The sequence below is a fragment of the Triturus cristatus genome, chromosome 10 (genome assembly GCF_964204655.1).
Source record: "Triturus cristatus chromosome 10, aTriCri1.1, whole genome shotgun sequence".
Taxonomy (NCBI): domain Eukaryota; kingdom Metazoa; phylum Chordata; class Amphibia; order Caudata; family Salamandridae; genus Triturus; species Triturus cristatus.
Window position 1 is genome coordinate 799,042,763 of NC_140593.1, and position 25,843 is coordinate 799,068,605.

At 46.4% G+C, this 25,843-nt stretch overlaps 1 protein-coding gene across 3 annotated transcripts in view; it reads right to left on the reverse strand.

Moving 5' to 3' along the window:
* Window positions 1-25,843, reverse strand: part of METTL22 (methyltransferase 22, Kin17 lysine) — a 145,233-nt gene that overhangs the window by 53,206 nt on the left and 66,184 nt on the right. For 2 of the 3 annotated variants that reach the window (XM_085628337.1, XM_085628338.1), the window contains exon 7: window positions 2,791-2,844. The exons of the other annotated variant lie outside the window; for it this stretch is intronic. In XM_085628337.1, the coding sequence (XP_085484463.1) occupies window positions 2,791-2,844 (54 nt within the window). The remainder of the gene's footprint in view (window positions 1-2,790; window positions 2,845-25,843) is intronic. 3 annotated transcript variants of the gene reach the window in all.

A 25,843-nucleotide genomic window follows, 5' to 3' on the forward strand; every position in this document is an offset into this window, starting at 1 on the left:
CCAAGGGCAAAGTTGGAAGGATGTCTGTTCTATCACCCCCTTCCGTGCTTCATATTCTGGTGTCTATGATCGAGAAAGGAGTTGGGGTCTCAAGAGTTCCCCAGATTCCGGGGCATCGAACTGTAGTCAGTGGTTCAACAAAGGTGTCTGGTGAAGTATAATGGGGTAGAGTCAAAGCGCAGATCATTTTTCGGAAATGTTGGTGCAGAAATAGCTTTATGTGGGCCCACAAAACAGGTGAAGAACGGTCTTAAACACCTCCTGGTGTACGTCCGTTCCGCGATGGTTCAGAGATGGATTCGGTACCCATGTGCCTTGTGGACAAATGGAGGAGTCACAACACATTGTGTGGCTTGATAGACTTTTTCAAAGAAAAATAACTTGCCACGGCGTGAGCCCAACCCTACATGGCAGTGGTATGTAGCCCATGTACATCAATTTTTCAGTATGCTCATTCATACATGACAAATAAACAGACCTATTTTAGAGCAGGTTGGATTACTGAGAACCTTTCAAAAGGGCCTGGTTTGCCTTCCTTTTCTTTCCTTAATTTACAAATCTAACAAAGGCTTCTACTTTTGAACTTTTCTCCCATTGTGAATCCTCATGATCCGTCTTTCTTTAAATTTAGAACGACCTAAAGATTGTCTTCAATTCTCCTTATTCTCCAGGGGACTTGCAGCTAAAAGAAGTTTTAAGCAGAAAGTAGAGGTACTTTAAAAATGGTCACACCAAACCTGGGGACAGATGTACGAGCATTTTTAGCGGTTGCAAACAGAGAATCTGGCTGTTAGCGACCGCTAAAACTGCTGACAGCATGTACTCACCCTATTTTGCAAGCCGGTAACCTATTACCGATTAGCAAAATAGGGTTTGCAAGTTGCTTTTAGAACAGGCGTTTCAAGGGCGTCACTTCCTAATAGCGAGTCGCAGTGGCATGTATGAATGTTTTGCGACAAGAATTCGGTCACAATAGATTAATATTTTACTGACTCCGTGAAGAAGGTAGTTACCCATTTGCAAATGGGAACAGACCTTTAAGGGACCCATCCCCTCTGTGAATGTGGCCACCAACATTTTTTAAGAGCAGGAAGTGGTTCATTTTTATTTTTTAAATGCATCCCATTTTCCTTTAAGTAAAACGGGCTGCATTTCAGAAAAAAATTGCTTTATTTAAAAGGCAATCACAGACATGGTGGTCTGCTGACCCCAGCAGGCCATCATCCCTGTGAGTGCAGGCCATTCCCAATGGGACACAAATTGGGACCAGCCTCTTGAATATTGATGAGGCAGGTAACATTTGTGACTCCATTGGGAATCGTTAAATTTGTCTGAGACAAATTAGTACATTTCATTTTGTGAGTCTCTAATTGCGAGTCGCAAAATAGGGTTTGCAAGTTGCTATTAGAAGAGGTGTTTCAAGGGCGCCCCTTCCTAATGGCGTGTCGCAGTCATGAATGTTTTGCGACGAGAATTTGGTTGCAAAACATTCCTATTTTACCAACTCCATGAAGGAGGTGTTACCCCATTCGCAAACGGGAACAGGCTTCCAAGGGACCCATTCCCACTGTGAATGTGGGCACCAACATTTTTTAAGAGCAGGCAGTGGTTCATTTTTCTTTTTTTTTAAATGCATCCCATTTTCCTTTAAGTAAAACCCGCTGCATTTCAGAAAACAATTGTTTTATTTAAAAAGCAATCACAGACATGGTGGTCTGCAGACCCCAGCAGGCCATCATCCCTGTGAGTGCAGGCCATTCTCACTGGGTCACAAATTGCGACCTGCCTCATGAATATCGATGAGGCAGGTAACATTCGTTACCCCATTGGGGAAATCGCTAAATTTGTCTGAGACACATTACTACATTTCATTTTGTGAGTCTCTAATTGCGAGTCGCAAAATATTGTAATTAGCGATATCTGGCCCCTGGTATATCAAAGGAGAATCATGCGTACTCTTCAATATTCACACACAATGTACACAAACATAGTTATAGCAAGTTAGCAAGACAAAACGGGTGGATCTGGGTAGAATCATAGGGAGCAGAAGACTAAGGGACGATGGTGAAGCGAACTAGGCTAATTTAATTCCCAATTACTGCATGTAAACTTGTCCTAGATTCACCTTTATCATTTTGGTACACATTTAGGACAAGTAAAAAGGATGTATTTTCCCCGGTTATGCATAAGTAATGGTTGACATTTTAACTGATGAAAGACTTCCTCTAGTTATTACTTTATATGGCAAAATCTATAGTGCTCTGCAGGAGTTTATTACTGGAATTACAAGGGCATCACGTGACAGAGCATGTAGATGGCTGAAAACAACAACTGTCTATTACATGAGTAGGAAGAAAGTGACAGATACCGTGCCTGATGGGGAATGCTCAATTTCATGCAAGGATTTTTCACAAATTGTCATGTATATTACATTTGATCTCTATGAGCCAATGAAGCGGTGAAATATACATTTTAAAGGTTCTGTAGAGCAGTTGGGTGCTTGGAAGAGAAAAGATCACGTATAAATTGGTAACATTTGAAAAGCTAACTGACCAAGCACAGTAGGAAGTGTCTGAAGTAGGGTTATGGGCAAGTGGAACGATTTTAATGTTTTTTAACAAGTTACTATACAGGTCATGGAAATTCATTATTTGTACTGTTTAATGTTCTGTACTGTCATATGAGACTCAAGAAAAGATTGTTGTTGATAGCTTTAAAAAAAAATGGCATCAATGTGACTTGGGAAACACGTATCTGTAAAACATTTAGGAATTAAGTGCTATTACTTACCTTCACAGATCTCGTTTTTCAGCCAGTCTAAAGTCTTCACTTTTACTTCACCTCCTATTATTCCATAAGACAGAAAACAAAAATGTTATGCTACAAAGAAAGAATGTTAGGGCATTCATATGAAAACATTATACTAATGTCACCTATTATTGACAATTGCTGAAAGTAAAATAAAAACTATAGAACACACTGCAACTTTACTTCCAGAGGCCCCTTTCACTCTTGGTGTGGGGGTGGAAAGAAGCCAGACCTGAGATTTTCAGGCTGAAGCTATGGCACGTCATGGAGAGGATAACAAACTGAGCTGAGGGGGTGTCAGGATGTAGTCATCCTGCCACTGCCTGATGACTGTATGCGACAATGCTTGTTACCTGAAGACTATCTTGGAATCCATGCTATGTCCATCTGTATGGTTTACTGGTCAAACTTGAAAACTAACAAATTCCAAATTCTATTCAGGGGTTGGATTTTAATAGCCGGTTGCATTTTGGAACTTGTTCATTTTCTGGGGCTGAGAATTTGAGAAAGGGTCTGCAGAGAATCTAACTATACTTTTTGACCCACATGTTGCCATGTCTAGAAGGTAGTTCTATTTCTTTGCATACTGCCCTCTTAAGATTTAAAACAAGATAGATTCCATAGTTCTCATTAGTGTTTACTTCGGTGGATGGGGTCCTCGTGGCCTGGTAATACCTCGGAACAACTCCCCCCAACCCTAAAACAAATAAAACAACAACAACAACTCCCTCCTGGCTCTAGCACATCTGTGAGGGATTCAAATTAAAAAGGGCAGGAGCCCACCTTATTACTTTTATTTTATGGGAACGCAGAACCATTTTGGGCTGGGGGAATCCCTCTGGTACCACCCTAACCAGGACTAGAGGGTCAGATTATTCGCCTAACCTGCTGCCTATATATTTTTTAACTATTTAGAGGACAGTGGACTAAGTCTCAGAGCCCTAAAATGGCCGGCGACAAATCTTTGTTGAATTGGTGCAGCTAATTAGATCTTCTCGATTGATCTGTTGGCTACATGGAGTATCAGCGTCTCTAAATATACACACATTTTAAACCTTCCTTTCTCCAAAAAGCCAATGTGTTGTTATAGTTAGAACCTAGTTACCATAGGAAGAGTGTTTTTTGGTTTGGTAATAACTTTGGTTACAAAACTTCATCCATCTCAGCTCCTTCCTGGAAAGTTTCAGGGTGATCAGCCAAATGGCAGCTGAGAAAAAAAACATCCCAAAACCCAATTTTCCATAGGAATATTGAAGAACAATACAGCGAAAACAGCTAAACGGAATAACACCAAAATGACAAAGCTAGATATAGGCCCAGAAAGCGTGTTTTGGGATTTGGTGTAAATCTGGTCAGTAGTTTTTGAGAAATGAAGGTTCAAAAACTTCATATATCTTGCAAGTTTGTTTCATGGGAGGCTTTGGGGAGTCCCACAATCACGTAACGTCAAATAATAGGGCAATTTGATTGGGCCCCCAACTGGTTGCCTAATTCCCACATGAGTGAAAGGCTCGCATGAATTTCTGCCAGGGGCTCATGCTCTGATTGGCTGGCTGCAACATGAAGAGTAATGTTGCAGCTGCTATTCAGGATCCTACGTGCTGAAAATAAAAAATGTTTAAATGATATTAGGGGCAGGGTAGAGTTACCCTTGACTAACGAGATCTTATAGTATGTACTCATATGTTTTTAATTAACCGATTAAATTATTTTGACTGACTAATTGGAATTATGGTTAGGCCCCTGAGAGAAAGGGACCAGATAAAAATTGGGGGTGGGGGGGTTCTGTGATCCCACAGGACCCAGTGCAATCCCCTGGGGTCCTGCGGGAGAACCACAGGAGCGCAGGGAACCGCACTCGCTTCTGCAAGACTCTCGCTCTGAATTATTATTTTTGTTTAAAAGGTGGATTTTCGTGAACAGCGCGGTGGGGGAGTTAAGTGCACGCAGGGGTTGGGCGCAGGACCTGGCCACAAGCAAGGCCCTATGGCCAACCCATGCCTTGCACGGCCAAAGACCGTGCGTGGCATTAAGTTGGCTGCCGGCAGAGGGTTGGGTACAGGGCGTGGTCGCAGGCAGGGGATTAAGCAATACAATAATATTATATGCTGGTTAACACACTGAATAAAACTAAGATTACATTGACATTATAGCTAGGTATGGTATATCATATATGGATATACTCAAAGTCTATTCTTTAAAATATCACGCTGCAGACCAACCAGATAATGATCAGATTTTATTCTTCAACGTAAATGGAGCAAACCAGCTACTATGTTAAGGTTTCAATTTTAATTTAGTTAAGAAAAAAATTGTCATAATTATGCGATATGCAGTTTTTATGATCCATTCATTCACTTTTTTTTTTTAACCTTTTTGATTGATTTACTTTTTAAAAAATTTTTTTTTAAATGGACTGATTAACTACTATTGCAGGAAATGATTTAATTTCAACTGTTTTATGGGCTATTCTATATATATATGTATCAAGAGGAACTTGATTTTATCTGTATTTACATCATCTGACCAATATATACTCCGCAGGAGAGTTGAGCTCGAATTTGACTGTCATAAGGGTTAGAGGTTATCATAATAAAAAAGGAGCGTCTGGTAGTGCTGAACCCAGTCCTGTCTATTTCTATGATCTTTTTGACTTTCAAGAATTCTTTGAAACACAATTCATACGATTACAACAAGCTTTGTTAAAGAACGGACTACTGTCAATATTTCTGAGAAAAGTGTAAGATTTGGAAAATGAATAGCATTTACATTTATAACAAGTTCATCCATCCCAAAACAGAGTTGTAACACTTATCAGTGTTTATGACCGTGGAATCTGTTTTCTACTTGACTGAGACGTAAGGACCTTTGAATCCTCACTGTTTACGTTGTAACGTATTTTAATGGTGACGTTTGACAAACAACGTTATGAACAAAGCTTATTGTGCTGGAACGCGTTGACCTGTTTGATCCCTTTTTGTTGGAAGAATACAATCCGCACATTATCCAGAAGGTGCGCGGCTTGACCTGCTGAAGACTCAATGTGCTTTTTAGGTCGAGCCTAGACAGCGCATGTGTTGTCTGGAAGACCTGGTGTAGTCCGAAAAGGACCCACGTCCCGCCTGCTGCCTTCCTATTGGTTCAATGCATTGGCACTCTTCTTTGCTGCTTCCTTAATGGTTCACGGAACAAAATGTCACTTGCAGTATCCCAAAGAGCAGCAACGACCAACTACAGTTACCTTTCGCTTACATTGTTAATCTGTTTTTTGGGAGTACTCTTTTTCCTGTTTATGCCATGCCATGATCATGGTGCCCTGAATGGGCCGCCAGGCGCATAACTTTAATAAGCATGGGCGCCGCGCTTTACGTTGTAGCACGGCGCCCGCTTTTGTCTTTTGGTGTTTTTTATTTCTTCCGTTATTGTGCTTTTTTTTAATCAGCATGGTGCCCTTCCTGGGCCGCCATGCGCATAATTTTAATGAGCACGGGCGCCGCACTATATGTTGTAGCACGGCCCGCGTTTGTCTTTTGGTGTTTTTTATTTTCTCCGTTAATGTTTTTTTTTTTTTTAATCAGCATGGCGCTCTTCACGGGCCGCCATGCGCATAACTTTAATAGGCACGGGCGCCACGCTACTAGTGTTAGCACGGCACTTGCTTTTTTCCATGTTGTGCGTTATTTTGTCCTCCTGTATCGAGGCTAACGCTTTTCCTCCATTATTTATGTATTTTTTCAAATCAGCATGGCACCCTTCATGGGCCGCCATGCACATAACTTTAATAGTCAATGGTTCTACAGGTAGGAGTGCCGAGGCCATATTCAGCGGGGAAGCGGCGAGAGACCTGCGTGACCCTGGCTGAAGGAGGTGGCTCTACCAGGCCACTGCGGCTATAGTTAATTATTTGTGCTGCACGGCTGTTGCTTCACGGACTGGTGGAGGCAGCAGCAGCAGGGAGAAGCAGTGGCAATGCCTGGCCAGCCCTGGAATGGCAATTGCTGGGCTGGAGGATCCCTGGCCCAAAATGGATGTGTATTCCAGAGGTGGCGAGGTGGGTGCTTACAATTATGATTTTGTGGGGAGGGCAGTTTTGATGCCATCGAGCTCCTGCTGCTACAAACAAGTTGTGTGTGCATCATCCGACTGCTCCTTCTCACAGTGTAATTACATCTCACAAATATGCAGTGTATACAAGCCAGCCATGACAGTACTTATTTTTTTCTTAGTAATGGCAATAGATACTTGCTGCATTGTTGGTGCCCGGGGAGAGGGGATTCACATGGAGGTGAGTTTTTCCTGGTTTTATTAATGGAGCAGGAACACACAGTCACATCCATTTTGTGGGCACAGGGAAAATTAGTGATGTGCCCAGAATTTCAAGCTAACAAAGGAACTTAACCCTGATCCCCCAGTTCCAAAGTTGCAGCTGTGGCCCTAAGGCCCAATCTGCTGCTCGATTCTTAGCACCTGTTTTTCATCTCATCCATGGGCATCTGTCTGCACTCCTCATTGTTTCAGCCCCTTCCCTGGCCCTATTTCTATAAAGGTCAATATGTCCTTAAGCCGATACCTGTTGACTTGCCAATGCTTACTGTCTTTCTTTCTTTAGAGCACTGTTTACATTTTGAAAACCTAACCGGCATCGGTCTCTAGGGGCTTGTTGAATGAGATTGCTGTTGTCGTCCCATCAGCTACTGTCGCATATCTGTCTGCTTTCCTTCGCCTATGCCAGGATTCACTTAAGGGGAAGAGGGGCTGTTTTAGTAAGTCCTAGGGCTGGTTCTCATCGGACATGAAAAGGAAACAGCAATGTTTATATCGGGGTGTACGTATTTTAGCTATTATCAGGGCAACTTGAGATCGTGATGCTGCACCGATTTTGGCAAAGTTGAAGGCTATTAAAAAAACTTGCATTCGCAGTGTAACAAGTTGGTGTTTTTTTTCATCTCTTTGGCCCTTTTTAGGATGAGCCTGGGCAGTGCATGCACTGCTCTGTGAGGCATGCTGTATTCAGGTAGGGACTTCCAGCTCTGCCCACTCTCCAGTCATATTTTTCTTTGGCTTGTGTCATTGTCCACTGTAAACTGTGGCTGTTCATTGGTCAATAGGCTTAGTAGTCCCTTTTTAATACCGCTTTGTCTCATTTTGTAACCTCCCATGGCGACACCCCGTGTTGCATGTGTTGTTACTCAGTAGGCTTCAATTACAGCCTCAGAGCACTATTTTCTCAAATAGCTTTGTCCTGCCTGCTGAAGCAGGCAAAAAAAGCTCTCTCCTAATGCTTTTTAAAACAATTTCAAAGCACGGGCGCCAAATGCATTTGCAGTGCGATAGGTCTCGCATTTGTGAGAGTTTAAGCTTTTGGCATTGTAAATGGCAATGCCTTTTATTTATCGGTTTGAGAAACAACACATAAATAAAAGGCATTGTCATATACAATCGCAATAGCTCAAACTCTTGTAAATGCGAGGCCTATTGCATTGCAAATGCTTGTTGAGTATGTTATTACGAGGCTTGGTGAAACTTCTTGCTGTTCCGTACTGGCTCTGTTAGGTGCTCGAGGCATACCATTAGTACAGGAGTTATTTGTTAAAGCCTTGAGCCCACTGGATACACGGGCTGATGCCACAGAACGGAGATGCAGATATACAGCAACACAGCATTGGCCTGACACCCGGATGGTTAAACGCAGCTTGGGGTGAGAGTCGAAGGACACCACCAGGTTGGCAAACTCCCTCGGGCAAGCTTTCCTTTCCTTCTAACAAACGCGATTGGAATTGTGGCCAATATTGGGTGTGCCAGATTCATTAAGTAAACTTCTCCAGCAAGAACACAAACAGATTTTTACATTTGTTGATATTTTCCAATCTTGTACGCATCTGACTTGACATTGCCACTTCAATATCCAGTAAAAGATTTCCATGCAACTTAGAAGGTAAAATAATTTACATAAATAACCGGGAGGCAGCTACTAAATTGTTCTTTAACCAAAGCAATGTATCAAATATGGCAACTAATAGAAGCTTTGGCAGTTCGAACTCGTGTAACCTCTCGACGTAAGAAAAAAAACACATCGTTTGGCAAAATAAATGAAAACTTAAATGTAAAAATGGTGGGAGTGTGCCTCCCTAACAGAATATGTTGATGGAGGATGAGTGCAAAAATTGACAGACAGAATGCAGAACAATGTCATACATTCACCCCCAGTACAGAGATCAGGGCCGATTTTTTGCTCTCCATGCCATTCCAGTTTGAACCCAGCCCCATGCAAATCAGTCTTGACCCTGCTCCCTATGGGAACAGTCCAACCCGAACTGCGAGGCCAGGTCCTCTCTGAACTGGAAACAAGCATCCTATGACCGGTTTCGGGGTTTCACCCCTCATCAGCCAGGCTAGCTTGACTCCAGTGGCATGGAGAGCATGGGACCCACGTCTGGGCATACTCATCTCACTAGGGGTGACAAATGCAAAAAGATCAATTGATGGACAGAATGCAGACCACTGTCATGCATCCACCCCAGTACAGAGATCTGGGCCCAAATCCATAGTTTGTTTTGCTCCCCATGCCATTCCACTTTGAACCCAGCCATATTTAAATCAGTCTTGACCCTGCTTCCTATGGGAATAGTCCAGCCCGAACTGCCAGGCCAGGTCCTCTCTGAACTGGAAACAAGCATCCTATGACCGGTTTCGGATTTTCACCCCTCATCAGCCAGGCTAACATGACTCCAGTGGCATGGAGAGCCTAATGTAGGACGAGTGCCCAGAGGCCTAAGAATTCTGTCAATCTCTAGCTTTGATAATATCGATCCAGCTATGCCGAGTGAATGGGTGTAAAACAAGCATTTACAATGCAACGGTCTCGGCATTGTTAAAGTTAGAGCTATTGGCATTGCTCATGACAATGCCGTTTCTTTAAATGTTTTAAAAACAAAAACATCAACAAAAATAATGTCATGAGCAATGCCAATAGCTCTAACTTTACCAATGCCGGGACCATTGCATTGTAAATGCTTGTTGTTTCTTCCCCTCGACTTGGTCTCCACACAACCTTTTCCTCCCAACATTCCAACAATGTCGTCTATCTGCATTCCTCACACATCGTCTCTCGCCGGTTCAGTAATGTCTTTACATTCTCACCTTCTGTCCATTCTCCAAAGTTCCAGGGCACAAAACTCGCCTCACCTCCGGCATAAAAGGCATCCCAACCGGCTGTCGAGGCTGCCCCGGTCTAATGTTCACACATGAAAGGGTCCTGCGCGAGGCATCCGTCAAAAGGACATGAAACAAGAAGCCACCTGAACCATTTTCGGGACAACTTCCGACATAAATCAAACAGAAGTGACAGAAACGCAAGCAGCGCATCGCCATGAGATCTCCTGCATAACCCGCGCATAAACAACACCAGACAACACAAATACTAATGTGTTCAATGAAAGCAGGTGCATGAAAGGGTCGTAAAATGCACCTTTCCTTCAATTAATGCCGCCCAAGGGTTTCCTGCACATAACTGCGTCCTTATGAAAACTAAAACATCCGGGATGAAAGGCGGAGAGGCAAAAAGGCAGAGCAAGAACAAATCTGCGGCTCGAGGGGTAGGTAAAGTGTTCGGTGTTTTGTGGGGACCTACAAAGTAATCAATCACTGTGGCTCCAGCAACTAACTTGCGTCAGACGTTTAACAACCATCAACAAACGTGTTAGTTTGCCTTCTCGTGGTGCCTTCACAACGCCAGGGGAAACAAAACATTGCGTGACTTTATTTTGGTCGCAAAGGAAATCATCGACTGAAAAGTCCGGATGGCAGCTGGAAACTAGAGACATCAGTGTGTCAATGTGACTGGTGACTGGTGCCCATGTAAAGCGCTCCGATGCCTACGGGTCGAGTTCGCGCTATATTAATCTGCAAAAAAAACATGCACGTGCAGGCACAGACCAGCACAAAGACACAAACACACGGCCTCCATTAGACCCACAGATACCAGACATGACGCCTCGGAGGCACCCGAACAAAGAGAGACCCATGCACGGACCATCATAGAAGTTCACTCACACACAGGCTTGCCAACTTTAAAAAATAAATAAATAGAGTGCCTCAGTTAAGTAATAATATCAAACACGCGCGTGGTGCACGCCGCGATAATTAAAAACAGATGTCGGAACAGATGGCCCCTGCACATAACCGCAAGCGTTAGGCCAGGGGCGGATACATGCACACGCCTTTGACCAATTGCGTGATGTCTTTCCCAGAAAGACACACGCAAAGACCAATAAAACAATGCCGAGACCATTGCATTGTAAATGCTTGTTTTTTTACTTTGCGTTTTGATGACCAAGAATTAATGCTGTCCCCTGGTAACCACGGAGGCCGGCTGGCGTGTCTAAAGCGAAACTGGAGTCTCCGAGTCGGACGTCCTTGCACAGTAAACAAGGAGGAAGCTGCGAGCTGCACGAACCTGATGCTGGACACCACCGCCTTTCTCCGAGGCAGAGCAGAAATGCCTCGGAGAAAGGCAGCGTCCTTTTCGGATTCGGGGGCGTGTTTTGCTGTTGTCTCCTCCTTGAGACTTCTCGCAAAAAACACGCCCCCGATCTGAAAAGGACGGGGCCTAATCAGAGTGACTGACCTCTTCTCCAGTGGCTGGCCAGCATTTACGAGGCCAGCCAATGGAGAACAGGGGAGAAGAGGGGCTGGTTCAAGCCCCTCTTCTCCAAGTCATTAAATCTACGACTTCCGGTTCTGCCTTTCGGCAGACCGGTAGTCCTCGACCTAAAAAGCATTGGCAAACATGATCAGAATACTGATAAAATATGCAACATTAGACAGGGAAAAAATTCAGACCGAGGAAATAATATCAGAGCTGTCAAAAGATGAAAAATCAAGATTCAATACATTACAAAAGTACAAGGAACTTGAGACCGTCTTTCCAAACTGGAACAAGAAATAAATTAAAGGAAGGCAAGAACATTAGCCAAGTCTATACCTTTAAAAGAAGGTTTGTTGCCAGGAGAAAAGACTATACAAATTTGTCATCAGAGTAGAGAAGAATCAATAGCCACTGATGTGAGCTGTGATGTAAGTCTGAACATAAACAGGGAGAAGGAACATTGAAACCACAGGTCAAGAAACAGATTTTGTTTTTAGAATAATTCTGCAGGCGGAGATGGAATAAAAAACAGACAGGAGGGTCGCCCAATGCAAAAGCAAGCATTCAGATTTATTACGAGTTCACCGGTTCTAAAACACAGCTATGGTCATTAGTGGTTATGTCCATGGAATCTCTTTTCTATCTGAATGAATAGTAGAGTCTACATTGTTTTCTTTGTAACAAATTTAGGTTATGTGAAATTAACACACATGGTTGTGAACAAGGCTTCTGTTGCTGAAATGCGTTGAACCTTTTGATCCCTTTATGCTGGAAGAGTACAATCTGAACAGCATTCAGTGAGTTTGCAACCTGAACTGTTTAAGACTCAATAGATGTTTTGAGCTTATTATTTAAAAGCTTGGTGAAGCCTCTTGATGTTTTGCACTGGCTCGGTTAGGTGCGCGAGGCATACCTTCACTGGTAGCATAAAAATATCTATATATACATATATACATTTCCATATATCTTTCTATCTCTCGCTCTCTCTATATATATATGTGTGTGTATACACACCTGTATGCGAGTATCATACACATACCGGTTTAGGGCATTAGGAAAACCATTATATATAATAAAGGACAAGAAAAGGAATTAGTAATACAAAAAAATAGTACTTGCATGCACATGCATTACACAGGTGGCAATAGTTTCTCTGTAGTTATAGTTAGGTCAAAGCTTACAGTGAAAAGGCATTTGGTTTGTTTTCTTAATAACCTTAGCGCCATTCAACAAATCTGGAAACAACTTGTCAATTAAAAACTTCAGTCACTTTGAGTTTGTCATATCAAGTTTCATGTAGATCTGTCACGCAGGGACCAAAACAAGGGATAAAAAATAGAAATTTAGAATGTTCATACCCACGGCAATCTTTTCTAACCAATGCAGCAAAAAACAGCTGAATGAATCACCAAACTTGGAATGAAGGCAGACATTTGCTCAGGGAAGTGCTTTTGGTTGGTTTTTTGTAAATCTATTGGATAGTTTTCAAGAAATGAGTGTTTCAGTCTGAACATAAAGAGGTTAAATTATATTGATATCTAGACTATTAATTCGCAGACCTCTGCAGACCCAACATAAAAAAAAAAAAAGAAAAAATCTGATTTCATGAGGGAGCGTTTTCTCCCATCATCTATTTCGGGTCTGAGAACCCACACCAAGGGCTGTAAACCCTGAACTATAATTCAATTGGCTGACCACAACTTGGAGAACAATATTGCAGCGGTTATTACAAGATGCGGTGACTCAGTCACTGCGCAAAGAAAAAACAAATGAAAGAATCCATAAAGTGGGAAGGATGAGCTTTCTCCTGGCTCAAGTTGGGGGCCCAAAAGGGACCCCAACCACACAGTGACTAAAAGTAAGTTTGTAGCACTTGGGGCTGGGTTTGCGGTCCCCATCGTGGTCCCGGAGATCTACAAATCTTGGTCAGGATTGTAAACCCACATCAAACCCTTGCATCCGTGCTGGACATTTCTGAAGGGTTTGCGGACCTGTAACAAGATTCTCTGACAGCACGGAAGGCCCAAAATGCAAGGTCCACCATCCTATGAGGACTGTCACTACTCAGGGCTCTTCCAGTGATCTACAAGAGCCTTTTCTCACAGCACTCCATTTAGGGAGACTTTTCCTGTTCATACTCTTTATTTGGTGCACTAAAGTCAAGTTATCGGTACCTGTAATGTGTTAGAAGATAATGTTAACCTAACATTCGAAGGTTGCTGATTGCAAAGAAAGTGCAAAGCAGCAGCATGCCCAACACTCAGATAGAATCAATCTACTGTATCCACTGGCCTTCACAAGAGAGATCCCCTCAAAAATACTATTACACAATTCAGTAGCATTTAGTTTATGAGACACCGCAGTTGGGCACAAACCCAGCGTGCTATCTTGCCTACATAAAAAGACTACAAAAGGGGGTGGTGATGGACGGAGCATCAGAACCAATCAAACACTCACACCCAGTCAACAGATCTGGGTTTGATCCATCACCGTTCTTTAGCCCACTCTGCCACCCCAGTTCAGACATGACCATATGCAAATCAGTCTGACCCTGTGCCTCATGGGAACAGTCCAGCCCGAACTGCCAAGCCATGCCTTCCCTGGACCGGAAACAAGCTTCCTAGGACCGGTTTCTGGCATTTCAGCCGTCTTCAGCCAGGCTTGCTTGAATCCAGTGGCAAAGTGAGCAAGGGACTCACGTCTGAGCATACCCTGCCAACTTATGGCCAACAAAGCGGTACAAAAGGGGGTGGTGATGGACGGAGCATTAGAACCAATCAAACACTCACACCCAGTCAACAGATCTGGGTTTGATCCATCACCGTTCTTTAGCCCACTCTGCCACCCCAGTTCAGACATGACCATATGCAAATCAGTCTGACCCTGTGCCTCATGGGAACAGTCCAGCCCGAACTGCCAAGCCATGCCTTCCCTGGACCGGAAACAAGCTTCCTAGGACCGGTTTCTGGCATTTCAGCCGTCTTCAGCCAGGCTTGCTTGAATCCAGTGGCAAAGTGAGCAAGGGACTCACGTCTGAGCATACCCTGCCAACTTATGGCCAACAAAGCGGTACAAAAGGGGGTGGTGATGGACGGAGCATCAGAACCAATCAAACACTCACACCCAGTCAACAGATCTGGGTTTGATCCATCACCGTTCTTTAGCCCACTCTGCCACCCCAGTTCAGACATGACCATATGCAAATCAGTCTGACCCTGTGCCTCATGAGAACAGTCCAGCCCGAACTGCCAAGCCATGCCTTCCCTGGACCAGAAACAAGCTTCCTAGGACCGGTTTCTGGCATTTCAGCCGTCTTCAGCCAGGCTTGCTTGAATCCAGTGGCAAAGTGAGCAAGGGACTCACGTCTGAGCATACCCTGCCAACTTATGGCCAACAAAGCGGTACAAAAGGGGGTGGTGATGGACGGAGCATCAGAACCAATCAAACACTCACACCCAGTCAACAGATCTGGGTTTGATCCATCACCGTTCTTTAGCCCACTCTGCCACCCCAGTTCAGACATGACCATATGCAAATCAGTCTGACCCTGTGCCTCATGGGAACAGTCCAGCCCGAACTGCCAAGCCATGCCTTCCCTGGACCGGAAACAAGCTTCCTAGGACCGGTTTCTGGCATTTCAGCCGTCTTCAGCCAGGGTCAGACTGATTTGCATATGGCCATGTCTGAACTGGGGTGGCAGAGTGGGCTAAAGAACGGTGATGGATCAAACCCAGATCTGTAGACTGGGTGTGAGTGTTTGATTGGTTCTGATGCTCCGTCCATCACCACCCCCTTTTGTTCCGCTTTGTTCGCCATAAGTTGGCAGGGTATGCTCAGACGTGAGTCCCTTGCTCACTTTGCCACTGGATTCAAGCAAGCCTGGCAGTTCGGGCTGGACTGTTCCCATGAGGCACAGGGTCAGACTGATTTGCATATGGTCATGTCTGAACTGGGGTGGCAGAGTGGGCTAAAGAACGGTGATGGATCAAACCCAGATCTGTAGACTGGGTGTGAGTGTTTGATTGGTTCTGATGCTCCGTCCATCACCACCCCCTTTTGTTCCGCTACATAAAAAGACTGACAAGGCATTTTTATAATTCTATTAAATAAGAATGACTTTTATACTGCATTTTGACCACTTCTAAGTGCCATAAATGAGATCTATTTTCCTTACAAGTTTACTGGCACTCAATTTTCAAACCTTGAAAGAATGAAACGCTAAGCAGCCATAAGCACTGAACTGACATGTTTATCTTCCTGCACTGGGAACCACAACACTATTTTGTTAAGGAGAAGGTTGGTGCAAGTTGGTCTGTGAGGGTAAGTTATGGATGCGAATGAAAGAGAGTCATTTGAAAATTAACATACTAAGTATGAGGACGCTAGTGTACAGGCTCAACCAATCCTGTTTATAAAACTTTGGCATGAACAAAGACAGTCCTTGATGTCAGGGATAGGGTCAAGTGCAGGGTCACTATTTGAGGGATCCAGTGCATAAGGAGAGAAGAAAAAGTTACTTAACTCCGGTACCAATATTCTGGTGGATACTATTTCTTCCTGCAGATTCCTCACCTTATGACTATCCTCAAGGCACCGGACTGGATCAAGAAACCTTCCCCCCAACTATTGCAATACAGCATCGCCAGATAGAACGATGTAGTCTCAGCTGTGACTCTGGATGTCCAAGATGGAACAAAAATGGAGATTATAAGGTGCCAACCAGCATCAGGCCTGGTACTTTTTCAGTGTCCTATTGAGGCCTGTGGAGACGAACCACAAGACCTGTAGTACAGCATATGATATGTGTGCATACCTTGGGATCTCATTAATCATGGCACTAACTCATCAAGGGAGGAGAAAGCAATTGGTGAGAAGATATAGTATCAACCAGAAAGATCGCTACTGAAGGTAACTTTTTCTTCTGATACATATTTCTTCCCACAGAACCCACACTTTATGAGATTAAAAAACCATACCCTCCGTGAGATATGATTCAGTAGCATTGATTCACCAAATAGGTCATGCAGCACGGCCCTGGCAAAGTGTCCAATGGTGAGCTGCAAAGAAGTAATGTTTAACAAAAGTATACAAAGATGACAACATGGCCGCCCAGCAGATGTCAACTACCAAAAATTATCTTATCTGTGAGAGCAGTAGTAGCAGCCAGTGCCCTGAGAGGGTGGATGTTAATGACAGTCAGAGAGGCTTTCTTAGCTAACGGTATCAGATTTTAATTTAAACCCAAAGAGGAATGGTGTAATTCAATATGGCTTTGCCCTTCGTGGCTCCAGCAAAGCTGATTATCTATTCTGTCCTGTCATGTGCCGTCAATGCAGTAAGACACTACATGCATAGGGTCTAGTCTATGGAGCTACTTCTCCTTTTTAGTGGGATGAGGACGATGGAAAAATATGTAAGAGTCATAGCTGGCCCATGTGAAAGGCAGGTACCACTTGCAGTAAAATAGAACAGCAAGTATAAAGACAGTTTATGCGGATAGCAAACGATGAATGGTGTCCAAATTGTGAAGGCCTGACATGCACTGAATCTGCAGGACAAAGACAATGTCAATGAAGCACAAGTTACTACTTGTGTAACGATATATCTGTAAGAGACATTAGTTAGTGATAGATTCCTTACCTTATCCCCAGGCGTCAGACTAGACCCAGAAAGTTTTGCTAGCAGTACCCCTGTGCGTCAGTAGGTGGCGTTGTGCGACTCCGCGTCCGTCGCTGGCGTCGTAAGTGCCGAGATGGCGTCACGGAGACTTCTTAGGCGCCACCCATGCGCGCTGACGTCAGTTCTGTACACGACTTTCCGTGCCAGGAACGCAGTGCCATGCAAGAAACTGACCACTGGTGCCAAGAAACTAGGGCCCTGAATGGGATGACCTTCACCCTAGAAATCAGTTCGCAGAATGGGGAGGATGGGTGGGGCGGTAAGGAATATATCACTAACTAATGTGTCTTACAGATATATCGTTACACAAGTAGTAACTTGTGCATCTGAAAGAGACACGTTAGTGATAGATTCCTTACCTTAGAATAGATACCCTAGCAATACCATCCCCAGTGGTGGGTCTGCGAATAGATTACACCAGAAAATCACGGAGAACAGTACGGCCAAAGAAGCCGTCTCTCCGGACCTGACTGTCAAGGCAGTAATGCTTGGTAAACGTGTGCAGCGAGGCCCACGTAGCTGCCTGAGAAATGTCCTGCAAGGGGACGCTGGGTCCCAAGGCAGTAGTGGCTGCCGTCGCCCTGGTAGAATGAGCACGCAGCCCCACAGGAGGCTCCTTCTTAGCCAACGAGTAACATGCCTTGATGCAGAGAACGACCCACCGAGAGATGGTTCGCTTGTGCACAGCCCGACCTCTTTTGGCGCCCGTGTAGCCAACAAAGAGCTGGTCATCCACCCGGAACTGTCGTGTGCGCTGCAGGTAGAATGAGAGCGCACGGTTTGGGTCCAGACGGTGGAGCCTCTCTTCCTCTTTCGAAGGATGCGGAGGCGGAAAGAAAGTGGGCAAAGTGATGGTCTGCCTGATGTGGAAGGACGTGACAACCTTTAGCAAAAAAGAAAGACGGGTCCTTAAAACCACCTTGTCCGGATGAACAGAAAGGAAAGGTTTGAAAGAAAGAGCCTGGAGCTCACTCACTCTTCTGGCAGAGGTGATAGCTACCAGGAGAGCCGTCTTGAGAGTGAGAAGACGCAAAGGACAGGTATGAAAGGGCTCGAACGGAGCACACATCAGATATGTGAAGACAAGGTTTAATTCCCATTGAGGCATTATGAACGGGACGGGAGGAAACGTGTGCGTAATGCCTTTCAGGAAACGGTTAACAATCGGGGACTTAAAAAGAGAAGGCTGATCTGGAAGCCGTAAAAAGGCAGAGATGGCCGAAAGATAACCTTTGATATTGCCCAGAGCAGAGCCCTGCCGGGCCAAAGAAAGAAGGAACAGGAGGACTTCGGAAAGAGGGGCAGAAAGGGGATCCACAGCCTTAGCTGTGCCCCATGCCACAAACTTGTTCCACTTGCAGGCCTATACCGTTTTAGTGGAGGAATGCCTGGCTGCAGAATGACATCACAGATTCGGGAGGAAGATCGAAAGCTGTCAACTGTCGCCGCTCAATCTCCACGCATGGAGGTGGAGGCTGGACAGTTTTGGGTGGAGGACCGTCCCCTGCTGCTGTGACAGAAGATCCTCCCGAAGAGGCAGTCGGATCGGGGGATCGATCGCCATGCTGAGTAGCTCGGGATACCAGTATCTTCGTGCCCAATCCGGAGCCACAAGGATGACTTGGGCCCGATCGTGCCAAATCTTCTACAGCAATCTGGGCAGAAGTGGTAGAGGTGGAAAGGCGTACAACAGACCGCAACTCCACTCGCGGCGAAAAAAGTCGTAGAGCGAGTGCCACCTTGGAAATTCCAACGTGCATGACATTGCACGTTCTGTTCGGTGGCGAACAGATCTAACCAAGGCTCTACCCACTGCAGAAAGAGACCTTGCACCACGTCCGAGTTCAGACGCCAATCGTGATCCATCAAGCACCGGCGGCTGAGTTCATCCGCCCTGGCGTTCAGAGAACCTGCCAGGTGTTGAACCACCAAGGTGATGCCTTGATGTTCCAGCCATGTCCAGAGGCGCAGAGCCTCCTGACATAGGGTACAGTACCCCACCCGCCCTGTTTGTTGCAATACCACATGGCAGAGGTGTTGTCCGTGAACACCTGCACCACACTTCCCCGGACAGAGGAAAGGAATGCCTTCAGTGCAAGTCGGATCGCCCGAAGCTCCAAAAGGTTGATATGGAGTCAGGACTCCGCCAGAGACCAGAGGCCTCTGATCTCCGCCTCTCCCATGTGGCTACCCCATCCCAGGAGGGACGCATCCGTCACCACTGTGTGCTCCGGTTGCCGGAGTATCCCGGACTCGCTGCTCGGGAGGATAAGCCCGAAACAGCGACGAATCCAGAACCGCTCCGATGAAGGGGAGCTTCTGAGAGGGACTCAGGTGCGACTTCGGCACTTTGATGAACCCCAGCAAATGCAGGAGGTTGGCCGTAGTCTGAAGGTGGGAGACGACTGTCTGGGGCGAGCCCGCCTTTAACAACCAGTCGTCGAGGTTGGGGAAGACTGACACCCCCGACCTGTGCAGATGAGCTGCGACCACCGCCATCACTTTCGTGAACACCCGAGGGGCGCTGGTAAGGCCGAAGGGGAGCACGGCAAATTGAAAATGCCCGTGGCCTACTGTGAACCGCAGGTAACGCCGGTGGGCCGGCAGGAGGGGGGTGTGAACATATGCGTCCTGCAAGTCCAACACTACCATCCAGTCTCCAGGGTTGAGGGCAGACAAGACCTGAGCCAGAGTCAGCATTTTGAACTTCTCCTTCCGGAGGAAGCGGTTGACGTTCCGGAGGTCCAAGATGGGACGCAGACCCCCTTTGTCCTTCTTGGGGACCAGAAAGTAGTGGGAATAACAACCACTCCCTACTTCTGGCCCAGGAACACACTCAACGGCCCCCTTGGCCAAGAGGGCCGTGACCTCCTGCCGGAGAAGTGTCAAGTGTCCCCCCGACAGGCGGTGGAACTGAGGCGGCATGGCTGGAGGGGTGGACTGAAAGGGAAGGGTGTAACCCCTGTGGATGATCTGCAACACCCACTTGTCTAATGTGATAGCGTGCCAGTGGGAGAGATGATGGCAGACCCTGCCACCCACTGGCGTGGGGTGCCCCACAAAGCATGGCTTAGGAAGGTTTGGAGGTAGAAGTAGCGGGGCGGAGGTGGACTGACCCCCACGCTGATTCCCAGACCCGCCCCTGCGGAAACCGCGTTCGCGGCCATGCTGAGGCTGGTTCTGCACAGGCTTGCTGAAAGAATGTGCCTGGGCGTCTCTTCCCTGGCCACAAAAGGAACGAAACCCAGGAGTGGCTGGGCTTTTCGTGGAAAGACGTAAGGACTTGGCTGTGGCCCGCGAGTCCTTAAAACGCTCCAGTGCACTGTCGGCCTTATCGCCAAACAGGCGAGTGCCATCAAAGGGCATGTCCATGATTGAGCTTTAGGCATCTAGCGAAAACCCGGTAGATCTCAACCAGGCGTGGCGATGAAGCGCCACAGTTGTAGAAATCTCTCTACCTAGTGAGTCCGCGGTGTCCAAACCACACCGAATGGCGAACTTAGCCACATCCTTACCCTCGGCAACAGCTTGGGACAGCACAGCTTGGGTCTCTTCAGGACACTGAGGCAACACCTGTGCAACTGTATCCCACACCGCATGGGAATAGCGGCCCAATAGGCATGCGGTGTTCACCGACCACAGCCCCAAGCTGGCCGAAGAGGACAACCGCTTACCGAACTACGCCAGCTTCTTAGAGTCCTTATAAAGCAGGGTCACCTGGTGCCGGGCGATTATGCCTGGCGACATTCTTATCCGCAGGGGCCCTGTGGCTGGCCGTGACCAAGTGCCCAGCAAGACGTCAGTGAGGGCATCGTTAAATGGTAGGAGGCTCCGACGAAGTGGAAGCCGTCTGGAGCACTTCTGTGAGGAGATTAGTTTTGAGAGCCACCGTAGGGAGATCAAGGTTGAGGACCTCAGCTGCCTGACGGTGCACCATCATGTAGGAGGCGTCCTCCTCCATGGTAGGCGGGGGAGAGGCAAATCCCGGGGCCGAGCCGGTGCCGTTTCCCAATGCGGATCCCATGTAGGAACAAAATGGTCCTGGAACCGGGGCAAGCGCGGGACAAATGGCACCTACTGCCGCACCGGAGGCGGAGCCGAGGGTGGTGCTGGGGCCGGAGCCGGCAGCGATGGACCTTGTGGTGCCGTGGCCGGAGCCAACGGCGCAGGATCCTGTGGCGCCGAAGCTGGATCTGCCAGCGGCCCAACAGGATCTGGACAAAGGACCGCGGGGCCCGAGGGTGTGCCAGTGGGAACCCAAGGCCTAAAAAGGCGGTCCATGGTAGCAAGAAATTCTTGCACCTGTGGGGGAGTCGCCGACGGACCCGGGTAAGGCGGGTAGGCCGCGGGACTCTCGAGCACGGAAGGAGCCGCGGGGGAAAAGCCCCTGTCCCCCTCGTCCGCATCCGAGGACCGACGGGGGGACGTCGGAGAGCAAACACGCTTCTTTAACTTCTTTTTGTGTCGTCTCTTAACCCGAATCCGAGGGTGAAGACTTGGAGCCCGAGAAACGACGACTGTGGCCCCGCGAGCTTTCCCTGGAACGGCCCCTGGACCGGGAACGGCGCTGGGACGAGTGCCGGACCTCCAGCAGCTTCCGGTGCCGCTCCCTCAAGGCCATGGCCCGACAGTCCAGACAGGACCGGGAGTCGTGGTCGGTCTCCAGGCAGTAGAGGCAGACATCGTGGGAGTCCGCCACCGATATATTGCGACGGCAGGCCCCACAAGACTTATATCCAGGGCATCCCTACGTGCACCAAGGAAACCAAAATTGTACAGGAGACAAAAGTCTCAAAAAGAGTAGTCCAAAAGTGACTAAGGTACGTGCTCTAACCGGATCTGCGCTTTCTGGTGTGGAAAAAGAAAGAACTGACGTCAGCGTGCATGGGTGGCGCCTAAGTAGTCTCCATGACATCATCTCGGCGCTTACGGCGCCAGCGAGGGACGCGGAGCCGCACGACGCCACCTACTGATGCGCAGGGGTACTGCTAGCAAAACTTTCCGGATCCGGTCTGACGCCCGGGGATATTCTAAGGTAAGGAATCTATCACTAATGTGTCTCTTTCAGATAAGAAAGATTTCAGCATCAGCAGTCAAATAGAGGGACTGTGCATCAGCTCAAATGAAGATGCTATAAGGAACGTTAGCAAAAAATTCACAAACCACTGAGAAACAATTAAGGGAGTCGGAGGGTCCAAGGAGAGTAAACCTTTCAGAAAATGAAAAACAAGTGGCAACTTAAACAAGCAAGGTTGATCAGTGAGGCACATAAACCAGGCCAGGACAGTAGTACAATCCTGCTTCAAGTCTCCTCGCCCCTGCACACATCTTGGGCATGAGTTGACTGCTACTGTAAATATCTTGCCAACTCTCCTTGGAGTGACAAACGATTTATGTAATGTTATATTGTGTTATAAAACTAGTTTCTCCAAGCCTTAGTAGAGTAACTCAAATTTCCAATTCCTTCTAACGGATGCCACTATTCATATCTGCAGCCCAAATACTGCTTAAGTTCTCTACGTTTCCCTTGGACTCCACTACTTGTGACTGATATAATGTTGCAACTAGTTTCCTAATACTTCCCAACACCAGCAGGGTCTGCAGTACTATATTTTTGTGTTGGTCCAAGTGTTCTCTCTACCCACATTGCAAGTACGACCCTTATTATTTTCCGGCAGCTGAAGGAGTGACCTGTCAGCACATCCTGTTTATGTTAATTCTTAGAATAGCCAAACTGTTCCACACCCTTACAGGTACCATAGTGTTCTGAGCCCTGCCTCGCCCCATTAACAATGTTTGTCGTCCTTCCACTCAGTACAATCCAGTCTCTATTTATGGGAATACTAAGGGCATATTTAGCGTTTCGGATCAGCTTCTTTAGTTACTTATCCCAGTAGTAATAGGCAACTTTTGCTAGCAGCATTGGTTTTTTTTTTTTTAACCAAAGATTTTCAGCCAAATGAACAGAGTTTGCAACACTTTTTTCATCTAGCTAGGGCATAACTAGCATCAAGGCATGGTATGTCTGAGAACCATCTCCCCAGCCAGTGGAATGGTGCCACATATATACTATAATTCAGTGTGTTTTGACAACTGCTCTAGGAATCAAGTTTAATCAGTGTTTCAGGCATAGCACTGGCCAGCAGTAAGTCCAGCCCACCTAACTTGTCTATTACAAGAACAAAGCATCCTTCCTGACCGAATGTAGTCTCATTTGTGAAGGAAGATGCACCAGGTCATACCACCTTAGCGCTCATATGGCAAACGCCAAGTATAATTTGCAAAATAGCTGAACTCACCACCTCTGCTTTGATACAAGTCCTGCCTCCCCAGGTATCTCTTGCAGTAAAGCTATTTTTGCACTTCATCTTTTCACGTGCATATAGAAGTTTCATTTTTTAATGAATTTATTCATGCCCCTAACATATTCAAGTCAGGAAGGTTTACTTACAATCTGAAGCCAAGACTGGCTGCTCATATTACAGACTGATCTACTGATTGCCTTTCCGATCATGTGAGGGCAATTGTCTCTTGTCTATTCCTATACCACTATAGCTCATCACAATCATAACTTTGCCCATCTTTCCTAGACCTGCTGAATTTGATCCCCAACTGAAATCTCCTAATGCCAAGGGAGGTGGAACATTGGCACCCCGCTCAGTAACATATGTAATGCTAAGGAAGTCTTTCAGCCTCCAACATGTCAAGATGGAGATATATGCTCACCAATAGTCTCGCCAGCCACATCTTCATGTCGTCAGGAAGAATATATCTATAATCCAACCGAGTGTTCCAATCAATATGGTCGGATTATAGAAACCACACACCAGGGCGAACTTGGGTCTAAAGAATGACAGTCAAATCAAAGTGGCTGCAAATCGTCGGCTGAACTAGTGGCCACTTTTGAAAGCATCTCATCCTCTCCCATTGGTTCATCTGACTGCGATTTGGATGATGCCATGTTTGATTGTGTGCCTGTGCAGCTTTGCACTGAGCATCTGTCACGGCCATCAACCACTGCTGCAATCACCGCTACCTGGCCTTCAAATGCCCCAGTTCAAGTTTGTTTCCTGGCGTGCATCGTCATCACTTGGATCGCGGAGTCATGTGCTGGGAGATCAATTATGTCCATCTCCATAGTCATCAGCTCATGCCTTTATTGGACCTGAAAATATGTAGGTTTTACCTTCTACCATCACTTTCAACCATGCTGGAAACAGGAGCATATATTTGAGTCCGAGCTCCCCCAATGCCCTTTACCCGGATAAAGGTTGGCTGCTTCTGCAGTACCAAGGTGTATAGTCACAGAATATTATCCCTTGTTATGTATGTTATGTGTATTTATAAAGCGCACTACCACCCACAGGTGTATCCTGGTGCTGAGCAGGTGTGTGTGCTTAGCCCTGCCTATAGTAGGTTGGTCAATTGAAACGGCAGGTCTTCAGCTTCTTGTGGAATGCAAGAAGAGAGGAGGAGGCTCTGTTATGGAGTGGGAGGCCGTTCTATACTTTAGGAGCGATGCAAGAGAACACCTGTCCTTCTGATCTAGTTTGGTGTATGCGTGGGATGTGTCCGACTAGGAGTCCTGCAGACCAGGGGTGTCTGGGTGGTTGGTAGAAGGAGATGTGACTGTTCAGATAGGTGGGACCTACGTTGCGTAGTGCCTTGAATGTGTGTGTGTGTGCGAGGGGTTTGAAATTACAGAGTATGTGTATCTGGAGCCGGTGGAGCTCCCTAACGTGTGGTGTGATGTGTGTGCCGTGTGGGAGGTTGAGGATGAGTCTAGCTGCTTAGTTCTGGATGGTTTGTAGTCTTCTAGTAAGTTGCTTGGTGATCCCGGTATAGAGTAGTTCAACTTGCTGGTGACTAGGGCTTGAGTGACACCGTTTTTCTGTGTTTCTTGGGAGCCATTTGAAGATCTTCCACAGCATCTTTACGGTGTAGAAGCAGCATGCAGTGATGGCGTTGACTTGTGCGGGCAAGTGAAGTTTGCTGTCAATGATTAATCCGAGGTTCCTGGCGTGGTTGCTGGGTGTGGGTCCGAGTCCCATGGTGAGGTGTTCTTGCTGAAGATCACTACTTCTGTCTTGTTGCTTTTGAGCTTGAGACAGTAGACTTTCATCCAGTTAGCGACTTCAGGCATGCAGGTGGTGAACTTGTTGCTTGTGTTGCAGGTCTTCACTGAGAGGGGGAATATGAATTGCATGTCATTGGCGTAGGACAAATTGTTGATGTTATGTGCATGGATGACATTGGCCAGAGTGATCATCTATGCACTGAAGAGGGTCGGGCTGAGCGGTAAACCTTGAGTCACTTCGCAGATAAGTTTGTGGGCTTCCGAGGAGTAAGGTAACAGCATGTGTTTTATCCATTATTAAGGAGCAGATCCAGCGGAGACCGAGTCCTTTGAGGACAATCTCGTACGGGCACCTGATAAGGATGGTGTGTGAGAATGAGGTCTGCTGCGTCTCCTCTGTCAAGGATCATGTGGATGTCGTCTGTGTCAGCGATGAGTACTGTTTCTGTATTGTGGTTGGGTCTGAATCTGGACTGAGAGGTGTTGAGGAGCTGGTGGTTGCTGAGGTGGTCGGTGATGCGTTGGTTGATTAGTTTCTCCAAGACCATTGCAGGGGATCACTTTATCGTTGTCTATCTTGAAATGACCTGCTTGTCTAAAATGTTGTAAAATCACACCTCTAGTAGTATAGT